At 38.0% G+C, this 26,708-nt stretch overlaps 2 protein-coding genes across 4 annotated transcripts in view; one reads left to right on the forward strand and one right to left on the reverse strand.

The window, feature by feature from the left end:
* The window catches only part of spryd3 (SPRY domain containing 3), a 49,383-nt gene extending 45,852 nt beyond the window's left edge, over positions 1-3,531 (forward strand). The window contains exon 11 of the mRNA XM_084428852.1: positions 1,318-3,531. Coding sequence (XP_084284978.1) covers positions 1,318-1,452 — 135 coding nt within the window. The 3' untranslated portion in view covers positions 1,453-3,531. The remainder of the gene's footprint in view (positions 1-1,317) is intronic.
* Positions 3,532-3,839: 308 nt separating this feature from the next.
* Positions 3,840-25,331, reverse strand: lima1a (LIM domain and actin binding 1a). 3 transcript variants are annotated; one of them, XM_084428840.1, is made up of 11 exons: positions 25,129-25,331; positions 23,051-23,202; positions 21,211-21,253; positions 19,252-19,557; positions 11,611-11,674; positions 11,209-11,315; positions 9,664-9,741; positions 8,529-8,574; positions 8,129-8,172; positions 7,854-7,987; positions 3,840-5,417 (listed from the first exon to the last, which is right to left on the reverse strand). In XM_084428840.1, exons 2-11 carry the CDS (start codon positions 23,170-23,172, stop codon positions 4,478-4,480), a joined length of 1,884 nt encoding a protein of 627 aa, XP_084284966.1. In that variant the 5' UTR covers positions 23,173-23,202; positions 25,129-25,331; the 3' UTR covers positions 3,840-4,477. The 3 variants fall into 3 exon arrangements, with proteins under 3 accessions (XP_084284966.1, XP_084284968.1, XP_084284967.1); XM_084428842.1 differs by lacking the exons at positions 21,211-21,253; positions 23,051-23,202; positions 25,129-25,331 and adding an exon at positions 19,961-20,083; XM_084428841.1 differs by lacking the exons at positions 21,211-21,253; positions 23,051-23,202; positions 25,129-25,331 and adding an exon at positions 19,832-19,974.
* Between the last annotated feature and the right edge of the window lie 1,377 nt (positions 25,332-26,708).

Raw genomic sequence — 26,708 nt, forward strand, 5'->3', positions numbered from 1 at the left:
TGCGAGCGCAAAAACTTTTTTGCGATAAATGGGAGTTTTTGCGAAATTGACGTGTTTCCATTGAGCGTATTTTCAATTCGCAATTTCAATTTGCGCAATTTGAAGGGTAATGGAAACGCGGCTAGTGTCACATGATCCTTCAGAAATTCTTATATTCTGATTTGGTGCTCAATTATCATCAGTGTTTTAACCTCGAAGAAGATTTATGCATCAAGGGCCCTGTTTACATTGGTATTAAGAAGCATTTTCATCAGTCCAATCACAATTGGATGGCGCTAAATACAGGTGTAAACGGGGTCTAAACCGGTTTAATCTTGTCCACTTTTGACCACTTCCAGAAGTAGTCAAAAACACATTCGACCGGATTATACTTTCGTAGTGTAAAAGCTCATGTGGTCGAATGTGTTCGAACAGCCACAAAAGACTGTCTACTCTCCGCCTACTGAGCTAACGCTAAACATTATGGGAAGTGCGCTAGCCAGACGGGATTTAAACTTTGTCGGCTGGAGACCCAAATTTGGTTTGAAGATGAAAAACGAACCAAGCACAATGTTCTCTCACCATTCCTGATTTCTAACACACACTCAGCTGTTCAGCTGGTCTTGTGGCTGTCAGAGAAGTAACTAAAACTGCTTCTCTCCGTATATTTTTCTGTCGTCTCTGGGCACGTTCATATGTAAATTGAAGAAATCAAGACAGAAGTGGTTGAAAGTGGACAAAAGAGATGGATCAAAACACCAGGTGTGTAAATGGGAATGTGTCTCCCTCGTCTACTTGTGATCCGATCGACCAAAACACATGTTAATACCAGGTGTAGACAGGGCCAAGGTCTCCCAGTGGGACGTTAAACGATTAAAACCGCTAGGTGCCAAAAATTGCACCGCACGACTCTGTAATCACCCAGTTTCCGGCCGTCGTCTGGTCAGTTTTCACCCCAATGGGTGAGGCTTGCTTCCATGCTTGTGCAAGATTATGGATGACCTCGCTGTCAAACTCTCTCATGAGAGCTGTCTTTTGAGGGTACAGGATATCCCAGATGTGGTCAAGACGAATTAGCTCGTAGATATTTCAGTCACTCGCCTGGAAAGGCTTATTGGAAATAAAAGAACACAGGATACCCTCAAAAAAACAGATGTTTGCTAAGTGTTTTCTTGTGCTCATGTCGTGTCCTGAAGTAGCCAGAGTTTTGGCACTAGTGTGTACCAGGACTGTCTGATACCCTGTCTCAGCCCTGTACCTATGGAAATGCTGACTCACTCTCTTCCCTCTCCAGCTGTGGAAATGCTGACTCACTGTCGCCCCTCTGTGCTCATCTAGGTGTTCTTCACCCGGAACGGCAAGATAATCGGCAGGAGGGAGGTGGTGGTCCCGGTCGGAGGGTTCTACCCCACCATCGGGATGCTCAGCAGCGGGGAAAAGGTGAAGGTGGACCTCCATCCACTCAGCGGATAATAAACCAGGAACTTCGCACATCAGCCAGACTCGCCCACAAAAGAGCTAGAAACTTATGCTGAGATTTCTGTTATTTCTTTATCTCTGAAGGCACTTCAAAAAAAGTTTAACCTGTCTAACACGTTCACTCCAGTGCATGTCTCACGGTAGAACATATCTACAGCGTTCACCTCGGCTTAAAAACGGTTTACTGTGAAACCACAAATGTTTAATATTTGGCCTCAAAAGAACTGTTTAAATGGTGACTGAAAGAATATTGTACGAAGATACATTTAGTTTATTAAAAACGCATAGAAAATATTGAATTATATATTTTTAATGTACTTGTACATATGTAAATGTATGTATTGGCTGCTACACAAACATTTATTTTGCTAAATCAATCATGAATATTAATAAACAGAAGGACACCGTAGAGAAAGTTAAAGATTAGGCATGAGGGGGTTCATAATTATGAATTATTATAATATTGTTAAAATAACTTCACAGTTTTCCACAAGCACTCCCTCTCACAAATGACTTGTGAAGGTGATGAAAGGTCGTTTCTTTTCTTATTGTGATTTGTCTGAATGTCATATTTAATCAAGTGCCATTTTTTGCTGTAATTTCTGTCTGAAAATGAGCGGTTGAGGGGAATGAGCTTGCCAGTAAATAGCATGAATTAATTGCTAATTGCGATGTCAGCGGAGGCAAGTTGTATTGTCTCCGGTTGTATATCTTACACGGTCATCAGGAAACGCCATACAGAAGCTCCAGACCAGAGAGCGGAAGACAACACACCGCATCGGCTACTTTTTGTGTATCTGTCTGTGAATGCATCTTTACAAATCAGTAAATGTAGAATTTTACTTTAGTTTGTGGACGTTTTATCAGATGTTTCAGGGCAGACGCCACGTCGGAGTCAGGTTTAAAACAATGGAGCTGTTTATTCAGGCACAGTCCACTGTAATGTGAACTCGTCCGGTTCACAAATGCCACAAGCACTTTAGAGATGTCAACTTAAGCTGGTAGTCGGATGGGCGAGCGGCCATGATGCTGCCCTCCAGACTTGTTGCATTTTGCACACCTCGCTGTTGCAATAATGCGCTTCCTCTTCTGTTCTGTTACATATCACTTATGGAACAAAAAGCTTTCATATTACATGCGTTGCCAAATTTAATATCTTAATTGTGTCCCTTTCAGTATGGGTTTTCCTTCTTGTTTTATATAAATGGAATCTTTCCGTGATATTAAACTTTTCTCTATATTGCCCTAATTTAGGTGCCTCGGTTTCTTAAGTTGCATCCTACAGTTCACTAGCTGAATGTCAGGACAATGGTTGTGTTTGCTTGCTGCAGTGTGTACTCTGTTTATAATTAAGTGATTGTGTTCATTGGGTGCTGGAAATGGAAGGCCAAGATGAGTGCATTGCATTATGGGACACAGCACCCAGTGCAGTGTGCACGTTTTGCCATTTCTAGGGGTGTTCTATGCATAAATGTTAATGCTATGCACAGTATACTGCAGAAATGGAAATAGTATGCTATTCTGAATATAGCCATAATCATATCTGACACATTGGTTTTCAAAGGGCACCGTTGAATAATGGGCTTTGGTTTATTCATTCGAAAGATTTATCAGTGGTTTATAATCCTGCATGTTTATCATGGACTATTCTGCAAAATTTGTTTGGAAATCTATTCTGTGAGAATCATGAGGTTTGTTAATGAAAAGAAGAAACTCGCAGTGAAGTAAAGCTCTTCCATTTAGTGGTGAAATGAATATTCCAGATCAGATCATTTAACATAAAGAATTGCTTGTGTTCCAGACATAAATTGACAGCACAGGGAAGCCAAAACCAAATACCTCTATCAGTTAAGCTTATTCAAAAAGCCAAGCGGTTGTCCTCTCCAAGATCATCTGAATTCTTCGACTGGAATGTGGTTGCTTGGCTCATAAATAGGTGATGATCGTTTTGGGTTCACAGTCTTACTAAATGGAGATTTGCGTTGAAGATGTTGATATGTTGTTTTACTTGTAGCATGCACTCTTTTGCTAATGTGTAAATAATAAAGACATAATTATTTCCACACAAACTGTACTCGGGTTGCTGTGCAATTCCTTTTTATACATTTTCATGTTAGCACATTTCAAATAAACTTAAACCCATTTGAGCCCACCAGTATTGTGTACATATAAACACACATTTTACTATCATGAAATGCATATGTGCAGTTTTACGAGACTGATTTTCACTGTAGTTTCCACACTTCTTACAATTGCTACCAAAAAAAAAAAAAAAATCTTTAATAAAAGGCTTGCCATTAGCCAATACATATCCTCAACTTTGCTGGGAACAAATATTGAATTAATTGTAGGGTCATTGTAAGAAAACAAAGCTCACTTGCTGAAGATTTTGTAATAGTATATTTATTTGAAAACAAAAGTATTTCAGGATATTTGGTCCCATGATAAAAAAAAAAAGTGACATTTAAAATAGTTAAATACAATTTTGCAATAAAACATTCAAAGGTTGCCAATTCAATCAAATGTGGTACAGCCAGGGCGTGTTTAACATATAAAGTACATCCAAGTGCATTACAGTAGTGATAAAAACAACAAAAAGATGGGTGCTTGAACTAAACATACTAAAATTGGCCTAAGAATCACATTTAAACTCAAAGCAATATCAAGTAAAAAAAAAAAAAAAAAAAGGAAATGCAAATATTTTGAAATTGAACAGCATCAGAATAAAATATTCTAGTCTATTAATATATAAAATATAGAAAAAGTACCAAATTAAAATATCATAAACCTAGGCTTGAAATGACTAAGAGCTCTAGTGTATCGTCTAGACTAGAGAAGCCTTCTGAATAACCTGACAACTACTTGGTTTTTAGTTCATTTACATTTATAGGCACATGTAAAAGCTGAAGACATGAAAAATTGCACAAAAGACAGACGGAGACCCACAACGCAGACTACGTGAAAATACGCTGGTGCTTCTGGGAAATCAAAGTCCACGGACATCTAATCTATCGCTCAGTCAGACCACATCATCCTCGTCCTCATCGTCATAATGCCGGTTCCTCTTAATGAGGTCCTCCACAGAGACATCAGCTTTGTCTTCCTCAGCTTCTTCTCCATCCCAGAAGCCGACGTCTTGTGAGGCCTTGTTCTCCTCGGGATCCAGCCCGGACTCGCTCTCGGGCGACGATGGAGGACTGATCTCTGGTGAGCTGCATTTCAGAGAGGAAAGTTCCTCTTCCTGGACATCCACTTTCTCCTCCTGTTCCATCCTTTCCTCATTGGTCTCACCCTGTTCCTCCTCCTCTTCTGATTGGTTGTGTTCAGTCATGTCCTCGGAAGAGATCAGCGTGTCTGTGGTGGAAGAGACGGGTGACATTTCCTCCGTGGAGTCTGGCTTCTCATTTGAAGGAGATCTTTGGAATCTCATGTTGGGTTGAGTGACCGGTGGAGAGCTGAAGATGGAAAACGGTTTGCTTCTCTCCTTGAGAGAGACGCTCCTGCGAAGCTTTGGAAAATCAGATTGGTCCGAGTTGCTTGATACAGAGTCGCCCTCTGGAGGCCATTTCGGGCGGATGGGTTTGATGCCACTGCCGTCAGTAGCTCCACACACATGGGTCGCGCTCTCGTCCCCTTCTGACTGTGGAGGCCAGGATATCTTGAGTCGTCCCGTCTCCAGCGGCTTCTCCGCCCTCTCAGAGTCGACCTGTTTTCGGGTCTCTAAAGTGGCCGCAAGCACATTAACCTTTACCAGAGGAGACTCCTCTACTGTTGGGCTGGAGGTTGTTTCTTGAGGCGAGAGCTTCACCTGCTCCTCGGCTCCTTCTCCTCGAGTCTCCCAAAGCTCCTTATGGGGTCGGTGGCCGAAACCCTCGTCATAGTTGCCCTTGGCTTTAAACAGCTGGCAGTAGTGTGGCTTGCAGTAGACGTTGTTGTGCAAAGAAGCATAGTTCACCAAACTGTCCAAAAGAGGGCGGCAAAACAGAGTGAGAGATTAGAAAACAAACCAAACTGAGCATCAATCCTGTCCTAAATGCCATAAATGTCCTAAATTAAACCATCTTAGTGCTGCAGGGATGACGTATTTTTGTAGGCCAAAACCAGGAAATGAGTTAGCATTTTAGCAGGTTCCATCGTCCTGAAGTCAATGGGATTTTGAATGGGTATTTGGTTAAATGCCTGAAATATGGCTGGTGGTATAAAACAAGTTCAAGATATTTTAATTTTTATTCCACAACATAATATACAAAAGCAATGCACCCTAGTGATTATTTTAAGCTCTTGAAGAAGGTGTCTGCCAACAAGTGGCTAAATGGGTCTACTACAGAGACATTAAACATCATCACACTGAACAGGTAAACTCATGACTAGTTGCTTTAACAGCCTCATTGCGTCTATAAATCACACTCTTCCAAACAATTTTTTTTTACATGACTGAAAGAGTTGTCAAAACGAAAGCTTAATGTTGGTGAGGTTGAAGTCATGCGACCACAGTAGTTCGTTTATAGCCTACATTTAGCTTTTTACTTCTGCCGATTGTATTTTGACAGATTTTTAAAAATGCTGTTAACTGGTAAAAATCATTTTGATGGTCACAGAGCTTATTTTCTCCATTAATCCAAAAGCCAATAGAAAATCCTATGGTTTAGGGAACCATGGGTCATTCTAACTTACTGGGTTAGCCTAAAATAAGCTATATTTTTAACAATTTATTGTTATTAATAGTATTTTAGTAACAGGCGTGACTCTCAAACTGTGATTTTCATTCATTACAACAGGTTAAATGCTGTATTCGAGCCTCAACACGAGTAACCGACGTCAACCCTATTTTATTCTCGCGCTAAGCGTGATTAGTAACGGCTGTGACTAATACAGTCTAAAGATTCCGATGCCCCCATAAGACAGTCTCATCACAGCTGACTCTTCACAAGTCTCAATATAATTTAAATTAACCGACAGCAGTTTGAGTTTTATTCCTGACTGGAGAACGAGCTTGGTTTCGCGCGCAGACCACAAAACTGGCGGGAGAAGCTCGCGGGAAGGTGAAGCGCTTTTGCGAGAGGTTAATCTGTGGACGACGACAATGACTGAATATGAAGCCTTCAAATGATGATCTCCATCTCTATCTGTAAGTTACTGAACACACATGAAATAAACATAGGCCCACTAGAAGTGGCTCTCTCGACAACTAAGTTGTGCAGTAACGTTACTGTTCTGTTCACACAGCAGGGGTTCGCTGAAAATTTACGGTTGTGAGTTTGGTTGCAGAATACGGTTATGTCGACTCAATTTCGTAAATAATTATATGTCATGTATAACTGTAACTTTATGTCAACATATTAAGCACTAAAATACATAACTGACAACCGTATTCTGATGTTATGGACGTAACCAATAGCCTATTATTGCTTCAAATAATTGAATTTACACTTTGTTAGCATGTTAATTAGCCTAAACCAAACACTTTTTATATATATTTTTATATATATTTATATGGGTCATTGACGAATAAGGTTTTTAAAAGTGTAAAAAAAAAAAAAAAAAAAAGAATGGACATATACCTATATTTGAAACCATTTTTTAGTTTACCTAAGTGTTAACAATAAGATTTTGTGGTTTGTACAATCAATTAACACTGTTTTTTGTAATTTTTTACAAGATGGAAACAATTTGTCACCAAAATAGTCATTCGGTTTAACCACTGATTTGAAAGTTAAAAACTGATTTGACATTGATGTTGAGATAGTATATAGTGTGTACCACAGAAGAAATATTAAATAAAATGATCACTGATCTCATAAATGTAATCATTTATTGGACTACTCTAAACACTCCAACATATTCAAGTAAAACATTGCACAGGGAAAGGAGAAATGTAAAAAAGAGAGCCTTATCACATACACACACACATATATATATATATATATATATATATATGCAATAATCGGATATTCAACAAACAACTACGTCTGCACAAAATATCACAAATGCGCAAGTGAATTTTTAAGTTTATTTAAATGCAATGCTATGAAAACTTCATGCTTTAAGTTGTGTAGGCCTACTCAATGTTATTTAATAAGATAGTGTTTTTATAACAACAGGTTTTACATGTTTATTATATAAAATGCTTGAAATATTCATTTAATTCTGCATCTCATCAACTAAAATGTTACTTATGCGGGGTAAAATTTGATACCATTAAAAAAAGAAGACGACTAAAATAAATTAATATGATGAAACCAACTAAATTTCTCCAGTAAAAAAAAAAAAAAAAAAAAGTAACACTGGCTGTTGGGCAAGCAAAAAGGGGACACTCATGAACACCCCACAGATTGACAAATGTGAGACCCAACAGTCTTGTGTACTACTGAGCCATGGTAGTCTCTTGCCCTCACCTGAGTTTAGTGTTGCAGTAGGCACAGCGGAAGCAGGTGTTGTGGTAAATCTGCTGATTCGCTACAAGTTTCTCTAGCGGGTACACAGTCTTAAGGCACGCCACACAGGTTTCACGGACAGGCAAACGGAACTTCTACAAGTGCACAAAAATGTTTTAGCCAAAGTGACAAGCCATGTCTGTATTTTTCAATGACACTTCACAAAATGCAAAAATAGAGATAAAACTATATGGTAAATAAAGTAATAGATATTTATTGAATAACTGAATTCTCACCCTAACAGCTTTAGACTGGTTTTGATCCGGACTTATAACAGAGCCTGTAAATGGAGAGAACAGTGATTTTTGACATTGCAGCAAAATAACCTCTAGGTGGCGCTGGGATTCAAAGTAACTAACTGTACAAACTGTGTCAAAATACTTAAAGGGATACCTCACCCCAAAATGAAAATTCTGTCATTAATTACTCGTCCTCATGTTGTTCCAAAGACTTTCATTCATTATCAAAAAGCTCTTCATTTGTGTTCCGAAGATGAACAAAGGTCTTGCGTGTTTGGTAGACATGAGGGTTAATTAATGACAGAAGTTTCATTTTTGGGTGAAAAGTACAAATTGTTCACTCATGATTTGTACAGTATGTCATTATGGATGCAAGCAACCACAAGCAGAAACTCACCATTCCTGTCTGTAGTGGGACTTTTCAAAGTGTTGGATTCAGAGCCCTGCAGATACAAAGAATAGTAAGGCAAGTGACTACTAAAAAGAACTGTATACAATCTGTTATTGTGTTAACATGAAACTGCATTTCAACCCTTTTTGCTTTCATAATGTGACATATCAGAGTGAAACCAGATATTAAAAATAAAAACTGATTTTGTCAACAGAAAAATGGATTGAATCATGAAAAGTGAGTGAAAGAGTCAGGTTGAAAAATAAAAGGCATTCAGGAAGTCAGCCAGAAATAAAAAAAGTTGACGTGGAGCAAGTTATTCAATGAAAGTTTATAGAGACAATACAATAATACAATAATCATGTATTGAAGTGCCACTTTATGCTATTTTAAACATTCCTAATTTTGTTTTGGCGCTCTCCTACAATAGGTTTATATGCATCCAAGGTAAAAAAAAATAAAATGCATTGCATATCACCTTTTTTTCCTCACAGTGTCTGAAATGGTTCGATAAAGGATTCGGTCTCTATAAACTCCTCCTTTCCACGCCCCTGCTCTGCTCTGATTGGTCAGATGACCCAGTCTGTTGTGATTGGTCTACTGCTTACAGCACGTGTCGGAAACAAGACTCCAATTAGCATATCTGAATTTCAGCTCCGGATCTTCCTCAGCACTTGATACACAGTGAAACGAACAGCAACAATGGCGTTGGTTTTACCACCGGGTTTTCCAGCGCGATTCGCAGCACAGAAAATACCATCTTCTCCACATTTCGAAGACACGACATGTTGCTTCTCAGTACTCTGACCTGCCCTCAAACACTGTAGTTGTAGCTAAGTAGACATTGCTCACGGGCAGCCAATGAAGACCATAGGCCTGTTTGTTACAAACTTACGTAGAAATTATACGAAAGTGAGACTGGAATTGCTGACGACTCGATTCGGCAGTTCAGAATCGATTCTTTATTTGTCGTGCACTCTGATCTTTAAAACTTTGCAGACCTTTTACATTCGCAAACAGCTTTTACACACTGCACGAAAGGTAATATTTGAAAAAGCATAGTAGGGGCACTTTAAAAATGTAAATGTATTGTGAATTCAGTCACAGGATTTCACGTAACAAAGAGCCTAACAGTTCTTACCACATCAGCACACACTGGTGGCACATTTTCCTTCTGCTTCCCACTGTGACTCCGCACTTCATTGTCTGCTGGTTCACTCTACCAAAACCAGGAACACAAAGAGGGAAAAGGTTATCAGTGAGCATGTGCTCCCTAAAATGAACATTCTGTCATAATTTATGCATCTTGAAGTCATTCCAATCCCATGACTTGCTCCTCATGCAAAACATTTTTATTAATGAGGACAAAAGACATCAAACTTCAGAAAAGTTTGCAAAATTATTACTATTAAAATATAATGAAATGATAAAGTCATATGACAGATGTAAATGGACGGAAATTTACATAATTGATGATCATGACATCCTCCCCTCCCACTCTCAAACCATGAATAAATTATTCAGATGGGATTTGTGAACTGAATTGATTCATTCTTTTCAATTTTTTTTCATTCACATATTGTACGTCCCTACTTGTAACAGCTCCAAAAGAAGAACTAGGGATTTTTACAGAGATTTTTAGCGACTTAAAAGTAGTCCGTATGACTTGTTTGAAAAGCTTCAGTCCCTGATCATTTTAAAAATCGAGTTTTCCACTGAATTAAGCAATAAAGTAATTTTGGTTTGGAACTAAATCAGAGCGAGTAAATAGCCGCTTTCCGACCAAGTAGTTACAGGAACTTAGTTATAGGAACTGTCCACTTCTAAACAGTTCTATGAACTACTCTCCCCCAAACTCGGTTTTGCTGTTTGCGTTTGCACTGGCCAAGTGGCCATAGGAACTGGTAGGAGGGGTAAGGGAGTGACGCAAGCACAGCGACTTTTATTTTGGCGGCGCTGAGAACGCCAGAGCAAACAATGCTCGCATTCTCTGTGTTTATTAGTTAGCGATCTGTCTAACAGTACTGTTTAATATGTTATGTTAAAGTAGACAGTATATGAAAAAAAAGGTTATTAGCCTATGCCGTGTGGTTGATGTCCAGTGTTGCTAGCTGGACAGATAAAGATAATCATGTTTGGCATGGTCCCCTCAAAGCGTTGGATTTTCTCTTCAGCATAAAGGTTTAGAGACCCATCTATCACTGTTTTCCATGTTTGTATAGTTAGTTTCTGGAGTAAATATAAAGGCTATAATCTGTGTATTTACATATAACGTTAACTGTTTTAAAAATGGCGGGTGCTGGTGTTCCGCGTGCGTTCGGGTCATCAGCGTACACTAACGTCACGGGTAGTTCCTATAGTGCTGGTTTAGACCCTACTCTGAAGTAGGACCTAAATTAGTTCCTCAAAATGGAGTTCCTAGAACTAAAATCTTTCTTAGTTCCTGCGGTGCGAACACGCCGACATCCGAGTACTTTAGCCAATAGTTCTGGGAACTGTGAAAAGGTTCCTACGGTCGGAAAACGGCTAATGACATCCGTTTCATGTTTTGGGCGATCTATGCCTTTAAACCAGAAACAAAGAGTGTCGGGTCAGCAGACATATTGCATCTGATGAAATCATAAGAAGTGACAGTAATTGAGGGAGTGTTTTATTGTGAAAGGGGGGGCGGGCTGGTGAAACTCACGGTGGGGGAGGAAGGGAAATCGTGCTTAGTCACAGCTGCCTGGTACATGGCCATTCTGTCCCTGAGAGGGGTTGACTCCACCATTTTGACTCCAGAGTCAAGACTTTCTGTGAATTAAGAAAGAAAAAGAGAGTCAGTGGGGTTTCTGATAACTCATACAATAAAAAAAAAAAAAAAAAGAAAGCATATGCGCAAGAGAAAATGAGAGCCACAAGGTCAAAGTGGGAATGGGAAACAGGAATTTCCACAGAACTGCCATCAGCACTTTTGCTGAAAGCTCATTCTTACAGTGTTGCAAAAAGGAAGCAGGATGTTCAAGATGTGAAATCATTTAACTGAAAACATATTGCACAAACTATTAGACTGGCATGTTTGTGTTTAGTGTTGCGTTTGATTCTGTACCTTTGTCTCCTGGTTCCATATTCTCAGATCCACTGTCTCCTGTTTTCCCTGGTTCTCTGGACACCTAAACAGACAAAGAAACATGTGTTAATGAGGAGTTCTGATCACAGAACAAAGACAAAGAGAGCGTTAAAAAGTCCTAACTTTTAAAAAAGTTAACGTGCCATTCACCAGCTATTTTACTTCTTTACTGTGATGTATTTCATTTCAGAATAAACCCGGATATTCAATGAGAAAGATTTGATCCCATTCCCCCCTCTCTCTCCCCAATAATTTCCTGTTTCTCTATACTGTCAAGTCTAATAATTGACTTTTTTTATTCAATACATATTCAATTTTTTTTTGCCGATACGATTACTAATACTTTTTTAGATTTGAAAGCCGATAACCCACATATTGGCCGATAAATTGAAATCCAAATTTTTATATAATTTTGAGAGTCTGGTTACAAAAACAAAGGTCTCACCATTAAAAGCCATGTCCCAAACACACAATTATAATGTTCTCATTATCATTTTATGTAGCCTATATGACAGAGACATGTTGCACTTTGCTGTATTTTTCTTTTTTGAAGTGATTCCAATCATATTTCAAGCAATTCAAAACCATCATGGCGAACAGTGCACATCTGAAGTGTCTCAGCTGAAGGAAACAATCCATTATTTATTGGCTTTAAATATATCGGGCAAATTTTCTTATCAGGCCGATGATGATAACATTAAAAACTAAGATATATCGGCCGATACCGATATGGTGGCCGATATCCGTTGTGCATCCCTAATTAAAATATAACATTTATTAAATATTTGAAATGATTATTCATAGCAAATTTGCTCATGCTTCCATCTTCAATGTATATAAACAATTATTAAATGTTATTTACAAAAGTCAAAGAATGCTATATGATTGCCATGTCATTATTTTATTGGCCATCATACCAAAAAAAAAAAAAAAAATTCTGCCTTATCCTATTCTTATTCTGTGTGGGATGAGTTACGCTCCAGAGTTTAATACTCTGGGACGGGTAAGGGGTTTGTTCAAATCCCCTAACCCTAAGTATGAGCTAAAGTCATAATGATGCTTACTTTAGCAAACAGCACTAATTAGTAAGGTGACGAGAGACATTTAAAGCCATGACAGCAGTGTTTAAACATGTCTCCTGCCCTGACTGGACAGTTCCTCCACTGGCATCAGTAATCCTCTAATGAGCTCTGAGAGAGCCGTGGACAGACACCAGCGTCTGGCTTTACTGCCACAACAACTCCAGCACACACAGCACAACGGCTCTCGTGCAATTCAATACACCCGGTGGACAGACACATGGAGACCAGAACAAACCAGTGGACAACACCACCGTTACTACACTTACATTAACCCAACAATCCGGTGCCCTGTTGATACAGCTGAATTGTATTACCTGTAATTAAACGAATAACAATTAAATAAAAAGAGCTGCTTTTGTCACAATGTTTGGTCCATAAACTTTCCTATAAGATGATTAACTGGAAACATATTAGTCTGTATATAAAGTTCATGCACCATTTTGCGTTTTTTAAATTGTGGTATTACTTACTTCTCTGCTTTTGCTTCAGAAAATAACAAAAAACATTTACTTTTCAAGAAGTGCCTAGCACATACTGTCCAACAACACTGCAATCAATCCCAGCACAAACACATCCTCCAAAAAGTCTGCTGTATCCATTGCCATTGTTCTCAGGAAGCCAGTACAACAGGAACTAAAACTGACATCATCCCACCGAACAGAGAGTTTCCACATGGAACAATATCAGTATCGACCTGAAAGCCACGCGTCTTACCTATTTAAAATCAGACAGGCAGCGACGGGCGGTCCGCAGTGATTCCTGGAGAATTACAGAGCCGAGTCTGTCTGACTGAAGGCCGGCAGTGCTCTGAGAGCAGATTAAAGACGGTGAGCATGCCAGTGTTTTGCTGGCAGCCGCGGGAGAGATGGAGAGGGGGAGGGCTGAGAGGGTGGGGTGGGGTAAGGCAGCTGGCTGAACCTCCAAATCCAAACAGGGCGCTGAAACCAGCCCACCCCTCCCCCCCTCCCCCCCTCCAGTCATGGATTAGCCATCAGCGGGGCTGTAAGGGGATCCAGCCGGCCAGGCATCAGTGCAGCGTCTCCAGGCTGGTGTGCGGACACCAGGGGAGAGGGAAATAAACACAGTACAAAAGGCAAAGGCAGCGAAGCCATAGGGGGCATTAGCCCAGACAAAAGACCCTTTATTAATCCCAAACACACAAAAGATGGGAACATCTGAGCCACGGTCTGCCAAAAACGAGGAGCGTCCTTTCCTCATGTTTCCAGAGAATAAAATCTGTCGCAAAAAGATGAAATGTACTATATCTATTAGGGATGCACGATATATCGGCCACCATATCGGTATCGGCCGATATATGTTAATTTTAAAAACGATCGTTATCGGTCCGATAAGAGGATTTGGCCGATATTTTAAAGCTGATAAATAATGGATTATTTCCTTCAGCTGAGACACTTCAGACGCGCACTGTTCGCCATGATGGATTTGAATAGTTTGAAATATGATTCGAATTTATTAATTTTTTTAGTAAGAAAAGTTAGTGTAAAATTAATGTAAAAATGTACAGTGGTTCAAACTAGGCAACTGTACTTTTTTTTTTTGCTTGGGACAAAAATTTGGATTTTGATTTATCGGCCAATACATCATTTATCGGCTTTCAAATATAAATAATTACTGGTTATTGATATCAGCCAAAACTTGTCGGTGCATCAATATCCATAATATCCATCACATCTATAAATAATATTTGTCTTCATAATTTTGTTTCAGTATGCGTTCATTTTATTTTATCCTTGAAATAATGTGGCAATTATAAAAACTATCAGTAGTATTAATAATAATTAGAAGGATTAGTACTATCATTATTATGACACAAAATTGCTAATAAATGTATAATGTCTTCTAATCTGGTTTATTATTCTGCCGTTTCTTTCTACAACTTATGACGTATCCCGGATGGCAAAACATCTACGAAGGTCTAGTTTCTTACGAAATGTGTCCTCCCTACAGACACTGCACATCATCACGTCTGATCATATCTAGAACTTCTCTTTATTAACTGCTTTTTACAGTCACTTCAACTCTCCAAGCACCCCAAATTCAATATCCACCGACATTTATAAAACAAATCTCTGCAGGAGATGTTTTTTAAAAAAATGCTGGAGGAGGTAGATGATGAGTTCACTTAATTTCAGTCTCTCTCTCTCTCCCTCATGACTATCCCCCAGGTTAAAGGAGAGAAGTGTGGCTTTGATGAGAGCAGAGAGCTCGAACCCTGCAGCGATCATGTGGATGTGTATCTCATGACATCAGCCCCCCAGTGAGAACAGCAGACTTTACATGAGAGCAACTTCATCCCAGACTAATGATGGAAATGTCTTTTGAGAGGTAGAGGAGTTTGGGTTTAACCCAAACATGAAATTATGTGGCTTTGCATGAGGAAAAAAAAAAAATAAGTAAATTAATTTGCGAACTGCTGCAACCAGATCATTGAGTCAGTGAGCTGAACTGAAGAACCAAATCTGTGAACAGAGTTCTTTTGAAACATTTCTTTTCCCATGAACTGGCTGATTGGATTAAACAATTCAATGATTTGCAAGCAGCATTGGGTGTAATGCATTACCAAGTCATTAATTACTGTAATTTAATTTAATTACCCTTGAAAAGTAAAGGGATTACTCTTTTACTGTAATTTAATTAGTTACCTCTGATGTAACTGCATTAAATACTGTATAGAATAATTATATATAACCCAATTTAACGTCTAATGTTAAAATGTATGTTTTTAATGTAACCTTCTCCCTTTAGATACTTTGGTCAGTTCAAGAATAATTTATTTGAATTCATTAAAAGAGCAGATTCATGTCTGCCTTGTATTGTTCAATCTACATCAGGATCTAGAAAGTAATTACTAATAAGTAATTCGACACTTTTTAGAGAGAGTAATCTGTCGAGTAATCGGATTACACTGTTGAATATGTAATTAGTAGCTAGTATTTAATTACTTTTTTAGAGTAACTCACAAGTTCTAATCACGGATTCAGTCATTAAAATCACAGCAGCTGAACGTATAATGCTTTGGATTGGGGAAGTGAAAAGCCCCTAGTATGAGCAATAATGATGTTTGTCTTCAGAAGAAGCATAACTATGGTGTGGATCAAACCATTGTTCATTCCATGCTGGGACGTTTTAAACCACTGGTGACAGTAAAATGCATTCAGTTTCAGTCTTTTCCTCTCCTCCACCCACGCTCCTTTAGCTTAATTTTCCAGATAAAATGTTAGGGCACGATTCCCTTTGCAGTCCGCGAAACAAGAGACGCCATTGTGTATGGTGAAGTCCCGGTTTATTTTAATCACATAACATTCGACTGTTCCAAAAACAAAATGTGATTAAAGAATAAACACAATGTCAGATGAAGACGAGGTGTGACTAGAAGGACACCACAAGAATGTTCATTTTATCTTTAGCCACACAGGCTAGTAGAGAACAATAGATCAGAGATTCAAAACAGTGAAGTTTTGTTTAAAAAGAAGCTTTAAGAACTGGATTTGTACATCTTCTGACAGAAATGTGAGTGGTTATTGCCATTTAAAACATCACAACAATGCTAGGGAGTTGTGGGTGTTGCTATGTGGTTGCTAATGTATTCTGACTCGAGTGATTTTTAGTTGCACTGCTATGCAGTTACTAAGGTGTTCTGATTGGTTGCCTACATGCCCAAGTCAAAAGAAGCCACTCCCATTTCTCTATCACTAGACAGTTTTTGGCCATTTTACTGTCTGTCAAGGCAAGTCTAATCCCTTAGAAAAGTACTGTAATATTACCATTTACATGGCATGCCAAAGTTTAATACTCAGGGATAGCTGTTTAAACAAAGCACTAACTTAAAGTAACATTTTATACAAAGTTAGAGAGCACAAACTGACAATAGTTGAACCTGCAGGCTGTTTAGAAGAGAAGTGAACCGACTGAAACCCCAGAAGCCAGAGCGAGAAGCACACTGGTGTCTTCATGACCACAGACCATGTGACTCACAGCATGACTAGTCTCTTGAACGTTTTGAATACAAGCAGATATCCAGCAAGCAGAACAGACAGATACTGTTTGATCAAGTCGTCTTGATGACTGCGATTAATCAAACTCTTACATGCATACAGTATACTTTAAAGGGGTGGTTGAATATGATTTCACTTTTCTAACTTTAGTTAATGTGTAATGTTGCTGTTTGAGCATAAACAACATCTGCAAAGTTACAATGCTCAAAGTTCAAAGCAAAGGGAGATATTTGCTTTTAAAGAAATCGCTTTATAAGGACTGGGTGGGGACTACACGACATTCCTCCCAGGGTAGTAACATCACCAACCCTAAAATTTACATAAACCCCGCCCCCGGAACACGATTGAAAGATTATCAAGACAGAATATGGTAATCAATGACTACACAAAAATTACATAAATTCATCAACTAACCATTCAGAAACGTCCTGTTGCGTTCTATATGTTGTCACCTTTTCTTGAGTCTCTCCATCATTGTCTGAATCCGGTTTGAACATAAAAGGCTAAAAGTTTGTGAAATTTTCAGTGCATGTCTGTGTGAGTGCAAGCTGTTGAAGCTCCGCCCTCTGTGCTGGGAGCAGACGCTCATTTGCATTTAAAGGAACAGACACAAAACGGTGCGTTTTTGCTCACCCTCAAAAATTGACAATTTTAATATGTTCTAGAAAAATATCTGTGGGGTATTTTGAGCTAAAACTTCACATACACACTCTGGGGACATCAAAGACTTATTTTACATCTTGTGAAAAGGGCATTATAACCCCTTTAAGGGGACGACATATGATGGAGAACTTCAATCTTTTACTATTAAAAATATAGATCTAACATGTACACATAATACAACCCTCACAGTGCAAAGCATCCTTCCCAGTCCACCTACAGTCAAACCAAAAATTAGTCAGACACCTTCAACATTTCTTACATTATCTCAGTTTATTTGCTGTAGTTTAGAAAATGGTAATAAAATATGACAAGAACTCAAGAGTTGATATTTTACTGGTTTTGGCCATCCTTCTGTTAGATAATATTAGATAATACCAATTTAGGTCAACAAATTACCAAGCAATCCTTCATTTTGTTCAGTCTGTGGTGTAAAAGGGTCACATTAGCAATTAAAGAAAAAACACTTAAGCAAAACATGGTCAGGTCAAAGTGTCTGAATAAGTTTTGGTCCCAAATTTTTATAAATTTTACTGGTAGTCCACTGTATGAAGAAGTTATTGGTATTGTCACAGTTTACTTTATTTTGCTATACATAAATGAACTATAGTGTCCTGCGCCCATTATTATTATTATTTTTTAAATCATATCTTTTGGCTTGACTATAGAATATTTATGAATGTGATAAGCAAAAACAGGCTGTTCAGAAGTTTAAGGTTGGAATGACTTTATAAAATATTTTTGCTCACCAAGGCTGCATTTATTAAATGAAAAATACAGTAAAAACAGGATCAGTGTGAAAAATGATTACAATTTTAAATAACTTTTTAACGTTTAATATGTTCCTGTGGTTTCAAAGCTGAATTTTTAGCATCATTGCTCCAGTCTTTAGTGTCACATGATCCTTCAAGAAATATTTATCATTATTATTAATGTTGAAAACAGTTTTGCAACTTAATATTTTTCTGGAAACGGTGTACAGGATTCTTTGATGAATAGAAAGTGCAAAAGAACCGCATTTATTTGAAATAAAAAGCTTCAACATTATAAATGTCTTTACTGTCAATTTTGATCAGTTTAATGCGTCCCTGCTAAATAAAAGTATTAGTTTTTCAAATAATAATAAATAATAAAACTGACCCCAAACTTTTGAACAGTTTTCTCTGTAAAAAACCATCAGTTCATTAACATAGGACCACCATAATTTACATATCAACTCCTCTGTTAGCAAACCATCACAGAGGTCATTTACATAGCGAAGTCTTAAAACTACAGTTGCCAAAAAGGGTTTTTTATTCTGAGGGTTGGAGAACAGGTAAAACTGGTCATGAAAAACTATATTTTGACCGTTTTGGTCGAAGAGGCCTCAACGAACCTTTTTTATACGAGGAAACGATATGCAAAGTAGGAACAATTATGCAAAATATGGCCTTTTTACAATTGCACACATGCAATTTAAATGACTTCATACACACCAAAGACGTGTTGGTGAACGTGATTTCACCGAGTGCAACATGTTCCTGGATCAACAACTTTGTTGATCCTGGAACGACATTTCAATCAACCAATCAGATTTGAGAGACAGCTTATGTCAAGATTTACAGCTTACGTCAAGTATAGGCTTACAACCAGGTTTAGGTGCTTCTACAAAAGCGTCATTCACCTATCATTTCTCTCTGATTTTCGGGATAAGTTACGGGTAGGATTAGCTTTAGAACCAAATTTTTGGACAGGTACAAAATATGTTGATCCGGGAACATGTCTAACTTGGTAAAATCACGGTGACCAAGAGGTGTTATCTACTAAACCCGACAAATACCTTAAGATAATATGTACCAATTTAGATGATTAGTTGTACTTACATTGTTGTGAATGGTCTCTCCTTTCTCAAACATCATCTTCAGGCTGTTGAGAGGCACAGTGGGAGTCTCCACATCTCTTGGCGTCCACTTCTCCATTGGCTGGTCACTGTCGCTCAACAGCTGGACGTCTGTGGATTCCAGTGGAGTGTCAAAACTGGGATCTAAAGGCTGCTGCTGATGGTTCTCCGTCTGCCGTGAGTGCGTTTTGGGTTCTGGAGATCTAGGCGTCTCGGCTGGTTGTTCCCAGAGCTGCTTTAGGAGACTCAGATTGCCGTTGCGCATGGAAGGAGTCGACTTCTCCGGAGACTGTATCAGGACAAAGAGAATTTCAGAAGAGTGTTCACTCCTTGGGTTTCTCAACTTCTTATCTTTAACAAGACGAGACAATCAAAGACAGTGGACTCTAACTGTATTGATCTATTCCTAAAATCTCAAATTAAAACATAAAACACCACATACAGATTTAGCCTTTTCATTGTTGAGTTTTGAATTAGACATAGCTTTAAACTTAAATTCTAGATTAAAAGTCCAAATAAAAAGTACTAATAAAAATATCCATGATTAAAATGACATTACTCACTGATCAAGTCTCTGAGGCTTTCAAACGAGGAAAAGCAGTAAACGGAGTGAAATGATTGAGTATCTTGTCATTAGTTGGTAGATTAGTAGTAGTTTGTTAGAAAAGGTTGAATACAAAAGCTTCAGAAACCTGGCAAAAGGAAGGAGTGGCTCCCTCAGTCTGTTCTGGTGGAAATGAGGGGGGGGGGGGGGGAACGCAGCACCAGATGCTAGTCTTTTGAAACTATCTGCATGAGGGAATTAGGCCAAACCCCTTACAACAGGACAGGCAAACCAGGAAGAACATAAAAAGAGGAAGCAGTGACAGGAAACGGGGAAAAGGAAAGTTTGTGAAAGACAATTAACATTTAAGCTTTTTATTACCAAAACATTTTTTATTTATATATATAATATAAGTTATAACCGTTGATGAAATAAACTGACAACAACATATTATAAAATTAGTGTTAAAGTATTTAGTATTCTGAACACAGGCATAAATTACTTTTAAAACAAGTCATTGATAGCTTAATTTCAGAATACTAATGACTGGAAATGAGAATGTGATGTGTCCTTCATTTTTTATGAACACTACACTATTATATTCAACAGAGTCATTTGTCGTCATATTATATTAATGGATATGTATTTATCACTTTTCATGCGTAAATGTCAACTACACAAAAAACTAGTTTCTAGAAGAAGGGAAAAAACAGTCAGCTAGGGATTTGAATATAAATCTATTTCGCTAAAAATCTGTCAAGCCCTAAATATAATCCAGATTTCTTGTGTGCTCACATACTAAAGCAACTAAAGCATGCTATTTTGACGCTAGTTTTCACCCTGCATGCTACAACAGCTCAAATACTTCTGGCTCAAATTCCAGGCCTGACACAAACACTCTGAACTGTCTGCCAAAACATAATGCAAGGCCCTCACAATGGGGCAGAAATCAAAACCTTTCATTTAATAAGTTTAACAAAACTTCAATGCAAAAGCTAAACATGACGTGAACCAGCTGCAATCTCTCTTTCAAATCCAGTCATCCAGTTCAGTTCATACCTACATCCTTCATCCTGCACACCGCAACTCCTTCATCCTGACAAACACTAACGCACAGTTTACTGAAGTTTCCTCGCAGTATTTATGAAGACACACACACTCTACACATTCAGGAGGGCACAGATTGACTGAACCAGTTATGTAAAGCGCATGGGGAATTACCTGCAGATTAAGACTTCTAAAGGATTAAGATAACTGGACACTGAATGCGTGTGTCTAAACAGCAGCAGCTCAGAGTAGTGTTACAGACAGATAGACAGACAGATAGTTAGATAGACAGATAGACAGATGATGAGTTATTATAACAATGGAATGAATAACAAGATGGTGAGAACTCACTTTTCTCTTGTCTGAACTTGTTTCTTCTGCTGCTTTCTGGTACCTGAAAAGAAATAAAGTGGAAAAAAATTGTTCACTCAACTGTTTTCTAGTCCTCAATGAAGAGTAGCTAGTTTCTGTGTATTTTAAACACCATAATATAAATCTGTCCAATCAACAGATGGTGTTTTTATTGTTTGGCTTATGCTTGTCTGTGTCTCCTTTTATCTGCCTAAAAACTAAAAGATCACTTTTGATCATTGGTGGCCTCTACTGGTCATCCGTAGCAGTGCAAACAACTGAACTGTCTTGATTTTAATTCGTTTTAATTTTATGAACTAAAAGTCAAAATATTAAAGCTGAGGGCTTTCCACAATTACTGATTTGCTTCAAGGAGACACTCAACCATTCAACCATCAGCTGTAGGCACTTGTGTTTAAATGACAGGAGAACATTCAGAGGGTCAATGAAGCAGAAACATCACACTCGGGTCACATCAACACTTCAGCATGCTTAGACAAGTCTCCCAGAAGTTATCCTCAAACCATCCTTAAACTCACGAAAAGCAATGTTTACCTATAGTCAATAAATACTGTTCCGAGTTTAAAGGCTGTATCTCCTGTTTTTAATCTGCCTAAAAAACTAAAAGATCGCTTTTGATCATCGGTGGCCTCTAGTGGTCGTACATAGCAGTGCAAACAACTGGACTGTCTTGATTTCACTTCTAGTTTTATTTTTATGACATGTTAAAAAGGAAACTTGAAAGCTAGCCTGAAGGGCTTCCAGATACACCAACCATCTGTTGGAGGGACTTATAGAAAAATTCCCAACCACTGAAAGCAGGAAGTTCAATCTGATTTTCTAAGGAAATCTACGGCATACCGATTCAAACTAACGGCTGGCTCTGAATGAAGGTCAGCTGGAAAGATACACAGATAAAGACAATAATCGTAGCCATGCATGTACTGCAATACAACAGTTGAACAGTTTAAAACAGCCGAATGCTAAAACACACACACATCTATCAAAGGTCAGTGATCATCAGATTATAAACGATTGAATCTTTCACTTTGATTTCTTTGATGCTCACTAATTCAGCGGGGCAAATCTACAGTTTTGAGGATGTGGAAGTCATTGATGTATGTGTAGAGAGGAAGCCAGAGGCAGAACCCTGGAAAAGACATCAGAAAATCTGACAGGAGATGCACTGGAAAAACTCCAGATGCTTGGAGAAATTCCTCTGCACAGGAAACACACTGACTGAGAGCCAACAAAGATGCTTATAATGAGTCGGGCAGCAGACATTCAGCTGTAAATCAAACATGTTTCAATGTCTGAGAGAATTCAATATGGAACTTGCATTTGGAAAGCTTTAGGATTCTGAAAATTTCTAAATAAGAAATGAAGAAGAACTTACTCATTTTACGTCACTATTTTTAAATGCAGTAAATTTGTGGAACTTCATTCAAATTTGTATGCTGATAATATAATTTGTACTTAAAAGTGGTATTAAATTGCATTAAAAATACAAAATGGATGCATTTTTATCACAGACTTTTGGACCCCTACCGTATCTCTCTGTCTGGTTGTTGACTCCATTCAAAGATTTGACGCCACTTTCATGGCGAACAAAAGAATGAAGAGAAAGGGAAAACCTCCCAATAATGTTGGAGCAGAGTTTTAAACATCGTAAAACAATTTAGAACAAAACGGCAGCATTTAAAACAGAAGTGCCTTGTTAAAAAAGTTGTGAAACACTGGTTAAAGAGCACTAAAAGGGGTGCTAAAGTGAAAGCAAATAGGAGAGGTTAAATGACAAGTGAGATCAGCTTAAGATATGCAAATCCTGTAATTTGCTTACTTGGAAAATCGCTCGGCAATGGCCGTGCTTTTGCCTCGTACACCAACAATGGAGAGCTCCTTTGCCGTAACTCTCAAGGACTGTGAGGCCCATTGCCCACGTTGAAATGAACTGACTGCCATCTTGGTATCTTGATGTCTTCAGTAGGATTTCTGTTAGGACAGAGGCATTTAAAATATGAAGATTAAGACAAGACAACTTGCTCCTTTGTTGTTGATAAAACCAGACCAGAGGTTTTCAACCTTTACAGATTCAGTGAACCCCACTGCAAATATAAAAAAAAAAATTCAGTACCATGTATATTTTTCAATATTCCATCCCAATATGCATATCCCAGACTTAAAACTGTACAATGCTCAGTCTGCACTAACGGTGTAACAATCATCCAATTATACTGAAGGCAACCGTGGGATTGCACAAATCAAATGTGTCATGAAATCCCCAAAACACCTGAGGAACATCCGAAAGAGGAAGAAGACGTTTTCCCATATTACTCTTGAAATGAATGAGTCATTCGGCACCAGTGCACAACACCTGACGCCGCACACCTGATTATTCAGACATGATGTGACAGGAAACCGTGGAGCAATATTCTTATCTCACATGATCTCATGTCTGTTAAGGTTCTCACAAAATTCACAGGAAACTGATCATTTGGGGGCAATCACAAATCTGTCCTTAGCCATGTCTTTAAAGGAGAAGTTCACTTTTAAAATGAAAATTCTGTCATCATATACTCACCCTCATGTTGTTTCAAACCTGTATGAATTTCTTTCTTCTGCTGAACAGAAAGAAAGATATTTAGAAGATTATCAGTAACCAGACAGTTTTTGGGTCCCATTGACTTCCATAGTATATTTTTTTCCTACTATGGAAGTCAGTGGGACCCAAAAACTGTCTGGTTACTGATAATCTTCTAAATATATTCTTTTCTGTTCAGCAGAAGAAAGAAATTCATACAGGTTTGAAACAACATGAGGGTGAGTATATGATGGCAGAGTTTCATTTTAAAAGTGAACTTCTCCTTTAATATGATATGATAGACAGAAATGTTCTGATAAGGTTTCAGTGATAAAACTGCTTCCAGTTAACCAGCATTTGATCTTTTCAGGCATGTTCTCAAGCTTTGTTTTGAGGGATGCGAGGGAAAAGCGTCAGCTGAAACGTCAGTATCACTGAAGCTGCTGAGACAGTAACTGAGTCATCGTTACCTCAGATTACTCATGCATCGTGCTTTACATCTATAAAACCATAAACACAACTAGTTGCTTACTATATAGTCTGGGAAAGAATCATGTCAAAGTGGTAAAGTTTTATTAATCTAAGAGATCTCAAGGGTGTGTTGTATAGAGACGTTAGGATGTGACTCAGGAGATGATGAACTCTTTCTCATCCAAAACTTCCTAAATGTGAACAAATTCAAGCTGAGTAAAGCTAAATTACTGATTTGCTTCAAGGAGACACTCAACCATTCAGCAAATGCTGTATGTTTAAATGACAGGAGAACATTCAGAGGGTCAATGAAGCAGAAACAATCACACTCGGGTCACATCAACACTTCAGCATGCTTAGACAAGTCTCCCAGAAGTTATCCTTAAACTCACGAAAAGCAATGTTCACCTAGTCAAAACACTTTTCACTGTATAAATGTATGATGTTGTCCAGGCCAAATTTCAATGACATTGGGAGCCCTGCATGATGCATTAATATATGTGCTCATTAAACTCTGTTATATGATCACTTAATCAGCATATTTAGTATTAAGCTACATATTAAAGCTCTCAAACTTTTTTTTTTTTTTTTTTTAACTAAAATCAACATCTTGGTGTATTACAGAATGAAAGACAGCCATTTTAAGTTTTCCCTTTTCATTTCATGCTACCCTTTTAAATGAAAAATCTAATCCAGAGACTCATTCAGAAACATATGGCTGGTGAGACCATTGAAAAAACAGTGAAAGTGGGAAGCAGCTCAATCAAACGAAACCACAGAGCATGCACTCAAAATGCAAAACAACAAGCCCTATGAAGGCATTAACAAACACAAAGGACCATGAAACACAATCAAAACATACATACTCTTAAGTTTGCAGTCTTTCAAGCCTCCTCTCGGAATCTTTCAGTGGATGTGCCAAAGAGTTTTCTTGTTAGCCTCTCAGTCCTCTCAGTGCTCTGAACACTCTGCTCTGCTGCTCACTCACATTGTTAGTGAGTGAGGAAATATAGTGCCTCCTCTCAGCCAATGGGAAGAGAGCTGCTTTGCACCTAGCAGGTAATGCCCCTCCCACTTCAAGGCTCAGCAATTCATCATCAGACTCTCAGCAGAACAGACAAAGTGAGTCAACAAGGCTTCTACTCAGTCTGGGAATCCCACAGGATTCCTGGAAGTGAGTAAAAGTCCCCTCCTTCATGTCCAGCTCATATTTCACTCCAAAACCAAAAGACAAAAATAAAAGCCATTAGGACAATAAAGATTGTAAAAAAAAAAAAAAATGTAATTCACATTTTTATTGTAATGTTCTTTCTCATTAGTATGGACCATGCACCAAAAACTGTGGGAACACAAAGCAGCGGTGTCTCACAGAGGAGCCTCTCCGGGAGTCTTCAGGCTCACTGGATCACTTTCATTAATCCCTGTCACATGGAAGTCTTGCTGGAGAATAGGCACAACATTCCACAGTGTTAGATTACGCCTTTCTGCACATTACTAAATATTATTTAAACATATTGTATATACTGTATGTATATATGTGTGTGTGTGTGTGTGTGTGTGTGTGTGTGTGTGTGTGTGTGTGTGTGTGTGTGTGTGTGTGTGTGTGTGTGTGTGTGTGTGTGTGTGTGTGTTCATATATATATATATATATATATATATATATTTGTGTGTACATATATATTCAAATATAGATTTATTATATATTTCAAATATGTGTATATATACTGTGTGTATATATATATATATATATATATATTTATATATACAGTATGTGTGTGTAGGCCTATATGTATCGTGTGTATGTGTGTATACATATATATATATATGAAGAGTTCAGATGCAAAAGCCTCTAAGTGCCATCTGAAATTTTCTTCTAGAATGATCATTTTTATCAAGCTCGTATATTTAAGTTCAATAATTTCACTTAAATGACAATTCATAGGTAATTTTCATTGCCATTTAAGTGAAATTACTGAACTTAAATATACAAGCTTGATAAAAATTATCATTCTAGAAGAAAATTTCAGATGGCACTTAGAGGCTTTTGCATCTGAACTCTTCATATATATATATATATATATATATACAGTATGTGTGTGTGGGCCTATATGTATCGTGTGTATGTGTGTATATATATATATATATATATACAGTGAGGAAAATAAGTATTTGAACACCCTGCTATTTTGCAAGTTCTCCCACTTGGAAATCATGGAGGGGTCTGAAATTGTCATCGTAGGTGCATGTCCACTGTGAGAGACATAATCTAAAAAAAAAATCCAGAAATCACAATATATGATTTTTTAACAATTTATTTGTATGATACAGCTGCAAATAAGTATTTGAACACCTGTCTATCAGCTATAATTCTGACCCTCAAAGACCTGGGCTGCGTTCAGCCCCGACAAAACGTTGCACAACGTTTTTTAAACAGAAACGGTGATGC

This window comes from Rutilus rutilus, assembly GCF_951802725.1.
Source record: "Rutilus rutilus genome assembly, chromosome: 13".
NCBI classification, from domain to species: Eukaryota; Metazoa; Chordata; class Actinopteri; order Cypriniformes; family Leuciscidae; genus Rutilus; species Rutilus rutilus.

Excerpts from the sequence above, each read along its gene's own strand:
- lima1a (XM_084428840.1), bottom strand. The coding sequence starts at position 23,172 with ATGGCAGTCAGTTCATTTCAACGTGGGCAATGGGCCTCACAGTCCTTG. Across the intron at positions 9,742-11,208 it reads ATTTCCCTTCCTCCCCCACC|AGTGAACCAGCAGACAATGA; the intron begins GTGAGTTTCACC and ends TGGTTTTGGTAG. Across the intron at positions 8,575-9,663 it reads CACCAGTGTGTGCTGATGTG|GGCTCTGAATCCAACACTTT; the intron begins GTAAGAACTGTT and ends TTGTATCTGCAG.